We start from the raw sequence: 12,984 nt of genomic DNA, 5'->3' as shown, positions 1-12,984 counted from the left end.
AAGTGAGAAGTTCACTACCAGGCTAATGTAATATGATTCCCATGCAATGACCAATTAAAATGGGAACATACACTGAGTATACCAAACATTAGGAACACCCTCAATTCTTCGAGGCATGCTGGCCCATGTTCACGCCAATACTTCCCACAATTGTATCAAGTTGACTGGATGTCTTATGGTTGGTGGACCATTCTTGATACACATGTGAAACTGTTTAGCGTGAAAAATCGAATAAAATCAAAGTTTATTTGTCACGTGCGCCGAATACAACAGGTGTTGGGGTGAGATCTTACGTGGAGCCCCAGATTGAGGGAGATTAGTGGTCTTGTATGTCTTTCATTTCCTAATAATTTCTCCCACAGTTGATTTCTTCAAACCAAGCTGCTTACCTATTGCAGATTCAGTCTTCCCAGCCTGGTGCAGGTCTACAATTTTGTTTCTGGTGTCCTTTGACAGCTCTTTGGTCTTTGCCATAGTGGAGTTTGGAGTGTGACTGTTTGAGGTTGTGGACAGGTGTCTTTTATACTGATAACAAGTTCAAACAGGTGCCATTAATACAGGTAACGAGTGGAGGACAAGGGAGGCTCTTAAAGAAGAAGTTACAGGTCTGTGAGAGCCAGAAATCTTGCTTGTTTGTAGGTGACCAAAAACTTATTTTCCACCATAATTTGCAAATAAATTCATTAAAAATCCTACAATGTGATTTTCTGGATTATTTTTTTCATTTTGTCTGTCATAGTTGAAGTGTACCTATGATGAAAATTACAGGCCTCTCTCATCTTTTTAAGTGGGAGAACTTGCACAATTGGTGGCTGACTAAATACTTTTTTGCCCCACTGTACATGTAGGTATGGTTAAAACCCAGCAGCGTTGCAGTTCTTGACACAAACCGGTGTGCCTGGTATTTCAATGTTTTGTTTAGCCCATTCTCCCTCTGAATGGCACACATACCCAATCCATGCCTCAATTGTCTCAAGACTTAAAAATCGTTCTTTAACCCTCTAGAATCTAAGCCCTGTCTAAGCTGGAGGAGGGAGAAGGGTTCTAAAGCAAACATTTTGGAATTGTTTTAAGATGGTCATTCCAAAGATGATTTAACTGTTTGATTTAGTATTTTAAGAACCCTGTCAAAAATATATATTAAAAAACTTAATGGATTATATATTGAATTTGGCAATACTGGTATTAACCAATAGAAACGTATTGAATAACAGATTCCCTACATGGAACAATTAAAACATTATCTGAAGGAAGTTGGTTCTGAAGTGTCTGTCCTATATCTGGGAGATATAAGACAGATCAAGAAACGATTTGTATTTCTTTATTTACATGTATTTATCCCCTTATTTTAGGCACTAAACTATCTCCATAAATACCTCCATTCAGTCTGTCATGGAAGGGGCAGGTGTACATCTCTTTGGGGGACACTAAGGATAGTCTAACTGGTGTAGCTGAACAATATGCTGTTACATGTTCTTTAGGTCATTACAGTTGTAGTGGCAGATTTGATATATAAACATTTCTATGCTTACATCGTAGAATTACATCTTAGAACTCTAATTAATTCATTGTAAGTACTTGAATATGATCTTTGTGGCTTAAATGGGATATAGTATAACCTATGCTTATACCGCTTACAAAATGGTATACCTTATAACATACCTTTTGTAATTGTGTACATGCATGGCTTTAAGTTGTCTGGCAGAGGGTGCTTTTAGCAACAAAATACAGTTCCTCGACAAGTCATTCCAACTTGATTACTTTCCGTGTTTTTCCAAGCCTCGGGGCCATGCTTGTGTCCCAAATGGCACCCTATTCACTACTTTTGACTGGGGCCCATAGGGCTCTGGACAAAGGTAGTGCACTGCATAGGTAATAGGATGCAATTTGGGACTCCACCAGTGACATACTTGGCTGCTCCCGAGTGGCTCAAACATAATGTCCATCTAAATGAACATGTACGATGCTTGGCATACTGACACAATTTGATTATCATCTGGATCAATAGTGCAGCAACACTTGTGCATAACTGGGAGTGTTGGAGTCATCTCGGATTACACATAATTGGAATTCAAAGCTTGTTTCCACTTCATAGGTGTCAAAGTGTCAAATGGAAGTAGAACAGAATGTCTTCGGAGGTGTTTGGATTATTTGAAAAATAACTTCAATGTTTAGATTTTGGAATTTAATTCTGTTTTAAATTTACGCCCCACAAAACTATGTCGTTTACATTGATAACTCAATCACGGTCATTTCAAGTGTAACATATCTTCAGGCTCATCATTGCAACCAGTTTGCCACTGGGTTATGCTGACGGGTCCATATACTTTTTAAAAATCACTCAAATAATTCTGTACAGATATTGAAAGACAGTCTTGAATTTACCATAAAAATATTTATTGACAATAATGTTATTTCTTGACACAAGCAAGAGAATGCACGCCCTGAATAGCACTTCTACGGTCCACATTTTTAAAACGGCTACAAGTCACATGTATGACGAAAGGAACATCAATGGAACACATTCAACTGATTAAAAGCAAATGTGGTGTCTGATCAATACTTGATCAACAGCTTATAAAATGCTTATTATTGACTATGCTGATCGTTGACATACATTGTAGTGTTTCCTTTCCTCAAACTAAAAGGTTAGTTCATAGCTCAACAAATACTGTCAAATAACGCCTTTTATAGCCTCTCGCAATCATTCTTCAAGAACTTCTCAACCAGCTTTTAACAAACCACAACCGGAGTATTTCCAGAGCACTGGCCAAATGAAGATTTCATTTCAGAAATGCATATTAAAACACAAAATAAATAGAAAAAAAAGAAAGAAAATAAACATTATGATTACAGTCACAATCCAAAACCATTCACAGCCAGTCCAATCATCGCATGTCCATTTGACGAAAATGCAGATAACTGCCCAGATAATATAGATGACGAGTGCCGTGTCAACACAGAGAAGAGAACCTGCAGTAGGGAGGGGTGTAGTGAAAGATTGGGCGACCGGTTTAAGCATTTCAATGTTAGTCTACACCTGTTGTTTACGAAGCATGTGATAAATACCATTTCATCTCATCCGTCTTTGTTTGCACTTCCCCTGTGTCCAAAGGAAGTTTCTTATGAGCCTGTCCCTCTCTCTCTCTCTATCCAAACCAGGACACTGTTGTTAGCACATTGCTAGTGGCCTCCAATGGTCTCTATGCTGCTGCACCACACAGATGAGCCCTGAGCAGGGATAGGAGAGGAGAGGGATAGGCCAGTCATCACAGAACACAGAACAGTGGTCTCCAAGGCTGTACATCTTCTCTCTCTGCTCTGCTCTCCATAAGCCCAGCCTCTGAGTCTTTATCTCCACGGTACACACATGCCGACCTGGAGCCTCTCGGCTGCGCTGGCACCGTGGGCCTGGGGGGAGGCGAGGGCAAATGAGGGGGGACGAGGGCGGTGGTGGGTGAGTGATAAAGGGGGGTGAGGGAACGGCGAGGAGGGGGCGCTTCAATGGTACAGGTCCAGACGTCCTAATTGGATCCGGTAATGGCTGGTCGATGGCAAAGGAGGAGGGTTGTTAAAACCAGTACAGGTCCTTCCCTTTCTTGTGATGCTGGAGGCCTGGGGATGTAGAAAAAAAAAGAAAGAAGATACAATGGAGGAAAACAATGAGAACGAGGCACAATGGTTGTCATGGCTGCTCCTGCTCTTTAATCCAAACAGCTTCCATTTTTTTTTTAAAAGGCTATTGATGATGTGTTTTCTCTGACACTCATTTTCTGTTTATGCCATACAACAGCAGCAGAGAAACATACAGTAGGACAGCTCACAAATGTGACCTAAAAGTGACAAATGTAGCTGAAAGAAATAAACTGCTGAGGTGGCTTGGAGGACCAGGTTTAATGTAGAGGTGTAGTGTACCGAGTCTGAAGACTAAGGTGTGGGTGGGTGTTAATCGCCAAATTGGACTCTGGTTAGAGAGTGAGGTGGACAAAACTACAACAGTTTATTATTGGCACTAAACCGTCCCAGCACAGAGGGCAAAACACACTGATAGAGAACTGGTAAAAGTATGTTTTTTTTTTTGTTGGTCAATAACGCATACTGGTGGATTCTCGGGTGGCTGCCACACCAAATAAATGTTTGGTGTGCTCGGCAGCCATCGTTATACGGTCAGGTGACAGGTCGTCTGGTGGGAAACTGACATTTAATAGTGTTACATGATTGATCAGCTTACATTGTAGAATTCGGAAACAATCGCACAATGACAACTGAAATGACTAAGCCGTGTTGACAGATGATATTGAAAAGTCCATTTCATTGGGGTTGCGGGTTCACATTCATCTGTATTATAATACTTTCTGTGGGCTCAAAAAGCAGCTTTCCAATGTTAATGTCAGTGGTCAAAAGCCTGTCGAGCGTTTGAGGTTCATGGTGTTAACCGATATTGCAAATTTATGGGACTGTGGACACGCAGGTGGCTGTGGCTGTGGCTGCAGCAGAGAGGACTGCTATTGAAAAGCTGCAGGTGGCTGTTGTTGTGGTTGTGCTTGTTGTGGTTGCGGTAGGCTCCGCTGAAGTAGAGAAGCGACTCCATACCTGCGTCCATGTTGAGGGCCATCTCTCCGGGGGGCAGCAGGCCCGGCCAGGGCGCGGTGGGGTCCAGCTTGGTGACGTCATAGGGGTGGTGCACGGGGAGGGAGCCCAGGTGGTGGGGCCGCACGGTGGGCATAAGCAAGGGGCTGTAGGGGTGGTGGGGCTCCAGGCCACCAGGAGTGTAGAGTTCGTGGAGGGGCCTGGAGGGCCCGTAGGCCTGGCTCGGGGTGTAGCCCCACCCCTCTGATGGGTGGAGGTGCGAGTGGGGGTGACTGTGAGGATGGGCGTGAGGGTGCGGAATGCCCGGGCGGAGTCCGGAAGCGTAGGGGTCCATGGAATAGGTGGGCATTCCGGGTTCGCAGTGGGAGCAACTTTGGGGGGAGGAGTAGTTGCTGTCCCAGAAGGAGGGGGGGAAGCTTCGGCGACTACTGGGTGAAGGGGTATCTGAGAGAGAGAGAGAGAGGGAGGGGGGGGGGGGGGTTAGGCATATGTCACAGACAGTTGTGTTACTGTATGGCATGATTTACAGACACATATGGAATAGCCCATGAGAGATGGATGCAAATCATGAAAACAACATTAGGTCATATGGTTTTTACACATATGTACATACAGCACACAGTCCTACCAACAGTAGTCTCCTGCAGGCCACAGAAAGAAATACCAGAGAATCTTAGAGAGAGAGAGGGAGAGAGAGAGAAACAAATAGACAGACCGAGTCTGACACCAAGACTGCTAACAAAATGGCGACATGGACTGAGTTGACCTTGTATTTTTATACTGACTCTACACACTCACACACACTGACGCTCCAACACACACCCACTCACTTAATTTGCTCACACACACACATAACATGCACACATATTTATACTGACTCTACACACACACACACACATTCACATACAATCATCATACTGTACATACTGTATATCCTGATGCCCAGTCATCTTACCCCTATACATATCAACCTATATCACTCCAGTATCCCTGTAAATTGGTATTGGAACAGACCCTGTATATACAGTAGCTTACTTCTCATGTTCTTATTTCTTATTTGTATTTGTTGTGCGTTTTTCTTCTACCTTGGTATTTTTAGTACCACATTGATATTGATGACTGTGTTGTCGGGTTTAGAGCTGGCAAGAAAGGCATTTCACTGTACTTGTTTGTGCACGGGACATTAAAACTTGAAGCAGAGAGAGATACAGACACTCACTGACACAGAGAGGAAGAGAACCTTGGCCCTGTGCCCTGCCCCCCCCCCCCCCCCCCCCCAGCCCCCTTACTTACCCCCTCCTCTGGACCTGTACACGAACCCCCCCCCAACACACCCCCCACCTGTTGTTTCTTCTGCACCACTCCGTTCGCCCGAAGCAGAATGTCAGTGGGACAGTTTTAGGCTTTTAGACGTTACTTTTTATATTTAGAATTACTCTGAAAAAAGACACTGTCGTGCGGCAGTGCACGCAGCAGCCCCAATCAAACCAGTTGTGTGATAAATCAGCAGCGGCCATTGTGGGGCCGCCCGGAGCCATTTGAAGGCGATATGCCGGCCCGCGGGGTTCAACGCTTACGGCCGCGTATAAACATAGTATCTGTTGTCAGGCAGGAAGACGTCCAACGAGAGAGGGAGAGGGAGGATCTAAGTCCTACATGGAAATCGGGAGGACAGGCAGAGCACAACTCGAGTTTGGGTGACTACTTTGGCGAATGTAATAGTGGTACCGTTGATCGAGAGAAAGTTGAAACCATTTGTAAAAAAAAAAAAAAGCTGTAGAATACAATTCATGTGAAGACATTGGTTGACGCTGTCTGCACCTGTTGGTGATTGTCGAGAAAACGTCCACTGATTGTTAATAACCCATTCATCTGAGTAATGTCAGTCTCTTTTGTGTAAAACAATCTCTTTACTTGGTTCTCTCTATAATATCAGTTTCATTTATGACATACTGCCTACCATTGGGTCATTTCTTGGCCCAAATCCTGAACTTTGTTGATCTTACCTGTATCTGCATTAATATTCTTCTGAAAAATCATCAAACTACACTTAACTGCCCAAAAACACACTTAACTGATAGAATGAAGCATGTCACACTTGTCTAATAATATCCCTGACCCTTGACCCTCAAGCCTTCCTAACCTCTGACCCCATTAGGGCAGAGGACAACAAGCACCACTAAACAAGCACCCTTCTGTCCATTTCTTTGCCCTTTTGGTTTGCCATTTTATATCTACACACACACACACACGCTACCTGTGCCCAGGTCCGATGCCCTCCTCTTGCCCTCTCCCTCCATGTAGGAGCTGAGTGCCCTGGAGAAGTGTTCGTCTACCACACTGCTGATGTCCCCTTGGTAGTACGTGAAGAGGACACAACGAGACGTCAGGTACTCAGCCTCGGGCACTTCCTGTTTCTCCTTATGGCACTCCTCTGGTCGAGTGGCACGGGGATATGAGGATGAGGAAGAGGCGGAGGAGGAAGAGCCAGGGCCCGTGCTGGTGCCCGCCGATACCCCCTCCGGACACCTTGTCATCTCCGCGCTCTCCATCATGAAGTCTCTGCGGCGAGGAGAGGGGCTCCTCAGACCAATGGGTGCCTGAAGGGGGGGAGGAAGGGGGGCAGGGTGGGGTCAATGGACAGTTGTTAGAAGGGAGAGATCTGGAAGACCAAGTCTATTGTGACATAAGACGTGTGTGTGTGTGTGTGTGTGTGTGTGTGTGTGTGTGTGTGTGTGTGTGTGTGTGTGTGTGTGTGTGTGTGTGTGTGTGCACGTGTGTGTGCACGTGTGTGTGTGTGTGTGCATTGACAAATAGTCTTGTGGTCATGACACTGTTTTCTCCACAACTATTCAAACGAAATCAGTATGTGCCAATTGGTAAGCCCTCTGTCATACAAATGCCGACAACATTCATCCACTGCTTATGGGTCTGATAAACTACCAACATTAGACAAAAAAAAATGTGAGATCCATAGCATTGATCATGGAAAATTTAGAAACAGAGAAGTGCAGGTTTTGGAAACATTTTTTGGAGACATTTGGTTTCTTACAGACCTCGTTGATAATCTGCCCATAGATCCAACATTTTGTGTAGGTAAAACAATCAAATAGGTTACTTTTTTACGCAAATAAACTTATTCTCGGAAAACAAAGTTTCTCTCGCGCGTTTAATTAGTTCATTCGAAAATATTTGACAGCGCCTCCTTACCTGGAAGCTGTTGATGAACGCGGGGGCGGCTGGAGCGTACGGTGCGTAATGTCCATAGGCTGGGTACATAACATCCAAACAACTCATGGTAATGACACGGTGTCCTCTCAGGCCAGGGAAGGGAAGTGTCGCACTGTCATATGGAAACCAACGTTGTAAGAGAGCGACAACATTCCGCTACCAGCAGCAGCAAGGCAACTAGAGAAGGCGCTCGGTCAGTGGCAATGCGCAGCAGGCAGCACGAGGCTCGACATCACTCCAGAGAGCGCTCTCTGCTACGCTGCGCAACAGCAGCTGCGCTCTCAGATTGTGGTGAGAGAGGTTTATAAAACAAAACACACACAAGAGTGTCCTGTAGCTTGTCCAATAGCTTCCCGCTAAAATAAATGCTCTGATTTGTAATATTACATAAGCCTAAGCTGTTTAGTAAAGAGCACGAAAATATATTACGATTTCTTTCTATTAAGATAAGAATTGTAGGCTATTAAGAAATGTAGCCAATGATAATTTGTGAGTAATCGGTTCATGATTGTAAAATAAATCTATTATTATCGAATGACCTATTGTCCATGCACGTTTTCCAATGTCCATAATGTAAGATGATGTATGTATGATCCTTAACTTCTTTGACCCCAAAATAAACTTTTCCAAGGGTTACACAGAGGGTCATAGGCCAATAGGCCCACCGCAGAAGTAGATTCAGTTATGGTCGTAGAGGCAATAGAGTAATTTAACAAGCAAGTGACTTCATTAAAGAGAAGGTGCTCGGTCAGTGGATATAGGAAATGTGTATTATATTCCCATTTTAAAGTGTCAAGTCGGCCATCCTTTAAAACATGGGGTAGCCAAGTAAAGTCTGCGGACATTGGAGCTATTTGGTGGAATTCTCAGAATGACACTTAGGTGTCAACTGTAGGGTGCACACACTGGCCATACCAACACCAGGAGAAAAGAAATACACAATTCCATGACAAATTATCACCCATCAGTTACACAAACAAGGAGCTTTCCTCGCGTAGTATGTCATCTGATGTCATAGTACGATTTAAAATAACAAAAGAAAAATATGAATCAATTTACCCTACATGAATTATTTTACTTTGATAGGTTAGATGTCCTATCAGAAATGTGACCCATTAAAACCCATAACAGTCTAAGCCCTCTCTAAGCCCGAGGATATGTTTTTTAAGCTGTATGGAATTGTTATAAGAAGGTCATACCAAGGATCATTCATCTATTTGATTTTGAATTTTAAGACCCCTTGAAGTATCTAAGAAATATATACAAAAGTTAGTTGATGAATTTACTTATTTATAATACTTATTTTCCACCATAATTTGCAAATAAATTCATTAAAAATCCTACAATGTGATGTTGTGTTTTTTTTCTCTCATTTTGTCTGTCATAGTTGAAGTGTACCTATGATGAAAATTACAGGCCTCTCTCATCTTTTTAAGTGGGCGAACTTGCACAATTGGTGGCTGACTAAATACTTTTTTGCCCCACTGTACATAAGTATTCACACCCTTTACTCAGTACTTTGTTGAAGCACCTTTGGCAACAATTACAGCCTCAAGTCTTCTTGGCTATGATGCTACAAGCTTGGCACACCTGTATTTGGGGAGTTTCTCCCATTCTTCTCTGCAGATTCTGTCAAGCTCTGTCAGGTTGGATGGGAAGCGTCGTTGTTCAGCTATTTTCAGGTCTGTCCAGAGATGTTTGATCGAGTTCAAGTCCGGTCTCTGGCTGGGCCACTCAAGGATATTCAGAGACTTGTCCTGAAGCCACTCCTGCGTTGTTTTGGCTGTCTGCTTAGGGTTGTTGTCCTGTTGGAAGGTGAACCTTCGCCTCAGTCTGAGATCCTGAGTGCTCTGGAGCAGGTTTTTATCAACGATCTCTCAGTACTTTGCTCCGTTCATCTTTCTTCAATCCTGAATAGTTCCCCAGACCCTGCAGCTGAAAAACCTACACACAGCATGATGCTGCCACCGACCATGCTTCACCGTAGGGATGGTATTGGCCAGGTGATGAGCAGTGCCTGGTTTCCTCCAGACGTGACACTTGGCATTCAGGCCAAAGAGTTCAATCTTGGTTTCATCAGACCAGATAATCTTGTTTCTCATGGTCTGAGAGTCCTTTAGGTGCCTTTTGGCAAATTCAAAGTGGGCTGTCATGTGCCCTTTAATGAGGAGTGGCTTCCGTCTGGCCACTCTACCATAAAGGCTTGATTAGTGGAGTGCTGCAGAGATGTTTGTCCTTCTGGAAGGTCCTCCCATCTCCACAGAGGAACTCTGGAGCTCTGTCAGAGTGTCCATCTGATTTTCCGTTTGGTCGGGCTGCCAGCTCTAGGAAGAGGAAACTTCTTCTATTTAAGAATGACGGAGGCCACAGTGTCATTGGCGAACTTCAATGCTCTACAGACAATTCCTTCGACCTCATGGCTTGGTTTTTGCTCTGACATGCACTGTCAACTGTGGGACCTGATATTGAAGGTGTGTGCCTTTCCAAATCATGTCCAATCAATTGAATTTACCACAGGTGGACCCCAGTCAAGTTTTAGAAACATCTCAAGGATGATCAATGGAAACAGGATGCAGCTGAGCTCAATTTCGTGTATCATAGCAAAGGGTCTGAATACTTATTTAAATGAGGTATTTCTGTTTTATTTATTTTAATAAATTTGCAAAAATGTGGAACATTTTCTGAAATGCTGTTTTCACTTCGTCGTTTTTGGGGTATTGTGTGTAGATTGACGAGGAAAATAGTTTATTGAATCCATTTTTTAATAAGGCTGTAACATAACAAAATGTGGTGAAGGTGTCTGAATACTTTCGAAATGCACTGTATATATACTTTTGTACAGAATATTTTGAAACCATACTGGAGGAGCTTCAGACGAGTGTGACGCCTGTGGGCGTCCTAGAGCAAAACACCTTTCCACAGAGTGGTCATATTAGTGAGCAGCCCAAACCATTCAGACACTACAGACGATTTTGTGAGAAGACTGATTTTCAGGATGTCTCACTGTCTCTTTCACCTTTCACCACAGATACGGAAGTGCGAAAGTGCGACACACTGGCGGATGCGGTGGATTAAGCCATATGCAATGCAAAAACACAAATATCTCTAGCTTAAATGGACAGATTTTTATGGGGATTTGTTTATAATGCTAATTCAATTTCCATGGAGGCGCGGACTTTGACTCTGGGGGGTTTTAATAGTTTAAAAGAACAAGGTGGCGCTTTCATTTTTAAAGGAGCTAATTAGATTTACATGGAGGCGCGGACTTTGACTCTGGGGGGGTTTTAATAGTTTAAAAGAACAAGGTGTTGCTTTAAGTTTTAAAGGAGCCTGATTTGGACGGCATTCCAGTCTTTTTGACAGACACTCGGGACTGCCTGGGAGAATTGTGTGGAATATTTGCAGAATTCCTTCGACGAGTGTCAGATTGAGTTGGAATGCCTCTGATGTCTGTTAGCAGATGAGGCCGGTGGGAAGTTTGGGTGAAGTCGTGTTGCTGCTTAGGTGGGTGGGTGGATGTTGATGTGTAGAATCCCTGTGATACAATGTCTACAGAAGGTAGAAACATTGCAAAGGACATTTTGGATATCGTGTTGCTGTGTTTATGTGCTGCGTATCAACTAATGCTTTTACTTTTGTAGTTTAAGCTCTGATTCCGCACTGCTGTGGCATTATTTCATTTATTTTGTCTTTTTCTTTCTTTACAATGCTCTTTTGATGTTGTCGTCTGCCTAAATATTTAACATACAGGACGGAGCTGGGCAGAGCCGGCGGCTGGGGTGCTGGAGCCAGAGCCGTGTGTGATGCAATGTTGGTGCACTCCAACTTACAGCGTGATAAACAGCTGCTGCTGATGGAATGGAGACTTCTAGTATTAATGACCATGACTTTCTATCTCCCTCTTCCCTCTCTTCCCCAGCAACACATAAACCTCATCGTTGTCTTACCTCACTCTGCCTTTCCTCCGAAACAATCATCTACAGTCATTTGTCACTATTTGGCAACAGTATGTGTGTGTTTGTGTGTGTGTGTGGTTAGCAATGCAACAGTTGTCATATACTGACCACACTAGGAAAGGGAGGAGGGCGAGTGACGCAACCCCTTGACTGGAGCAGAGAATAGAGGTGGGGCACAAGCAGGTTAAAATAGGTTAATGTCTGCATACATCATTATGAGCATTAGTGTCCATTATTTGTGCATAATGATTGCTCATTTAGGCAATGGATTTATAAATAATTAATTGTATTGATTTATACTTTATTTATTTGAAGGATTTATTGTGTATTAAAGCACAATAATGTGTATGTGTTTGCGTGTGTGTGTCCGCGGCGTGCGCTAGCTGAAAATAAACAAGTTACATCACTGTTGCATATGACCCCGGACATCCAAACCCATCCTCTTTCTACCCAGGCTAAAGGAGAACTGCTCCGACGCCTCTGATTGGCTGACCTGTTGAAAGAAGTAATGGCACCAGCTTTATTTAGACCTCCAATATGATCGTGACACCAGGAATACTTTATAATCCATGCTATCAATCACCGTTGAACAAATTCTAAAAAACAAATTAAGTAACATCCAAGAACAGTGGCCAGCAAAGCATGACTTGCACACAACACACAGGCTATATACAGTACTGCATGTTTGGACAGAGCACAGATAGATACCATGGTTAAAGCAGACAACCATTGTTTTTACTTTACTTCAATTGCGAACGCAGCGTTCATTCTGGTTTAACCCGGCTATGGAAGATTGAACCATAACCCCTGAAACAACAACGCCTTTTTTAAGGTCTCTGTCTGGCATGGACCCAAGGGGGTCACTCTGCCTCTCACAGCATTCCACACTTGTTTATCCTATTGGCCTGCTTTAGCTTTAGCTACACAAATCCCCCCTGCTCCATGCAGCATGTGTTAGAGAGACATAGACATAACAGCTGCTCTCTTGTCCTGGTCTTCCCAGTGGCTCACAGTCCCTCCAGCTGTCCTGAGCCATCCCAATAGGTCTGACAGTGAAAAACACACACGCACACACACATACACACATACACACACTCACACACACACACACACACACACACACACACACACACACACACACACACACACACACACACACACACACACACACACACAGTTTCAGACTCTTAGACAGGTCTGGCTGGTT

The 12,984-nt window shown here is 43.6% G+C and overlaps 1 protein-coding gene across 1 annotated transcript; it reads right to left on the bottom strand.

Moving 5' to 3' along the window:
- Positions 1-2,375: 2,375 nt before the first annotated feature.
- Positions 2,376-8,165, bottom strand: LOC110505279 (transcription cofactor vestigial-like protein 2). Its single transcript, XM_036962946.2, has 4 exons — positions 7,801-8,165; positions 6,848-7,190; positions 4,594-5,034; positions 2,376-3,615 (listed from the first exon to the last, which is right to left on the bottom strand). The coding sequence occupies exons 1-4, from the start codon at positions 7,885-7,887 to the stop codon at positions 3,572-3,574; spliced, it is 915 nt and encodes a 304-aa protein (XP_036818841.2). The 5' UTR covers positions 7,888-8,165; the 3' UTR covers positions 2,376-3,571.
- Positions 8,166-12,984: the final 4,819 nt, after the last annotated feature.

The sequence above is a fragment of the Oncorhynchus mykiss genome, chromosome 25, assembly GCF_057628025.1.
Source record: "Oncorhynchus mykiss isolate SJ-2025 chromosome 25, ASM5762802v1, whole genome shotgun sequence".
In the NCBI taxonomy this organism is placed as follows: domain Eukaryota; kingdom Metazoa; phylum Chordata; class Actinopteri; order Salmoniformes; family Salmonidae; genus Oncorhynchus; species Oncorhynchus mykiss.
Note: the sequence above shows the minus strand (reverse complement) of the source record. Positions and strands in the feature narration are given on the sequence as shown.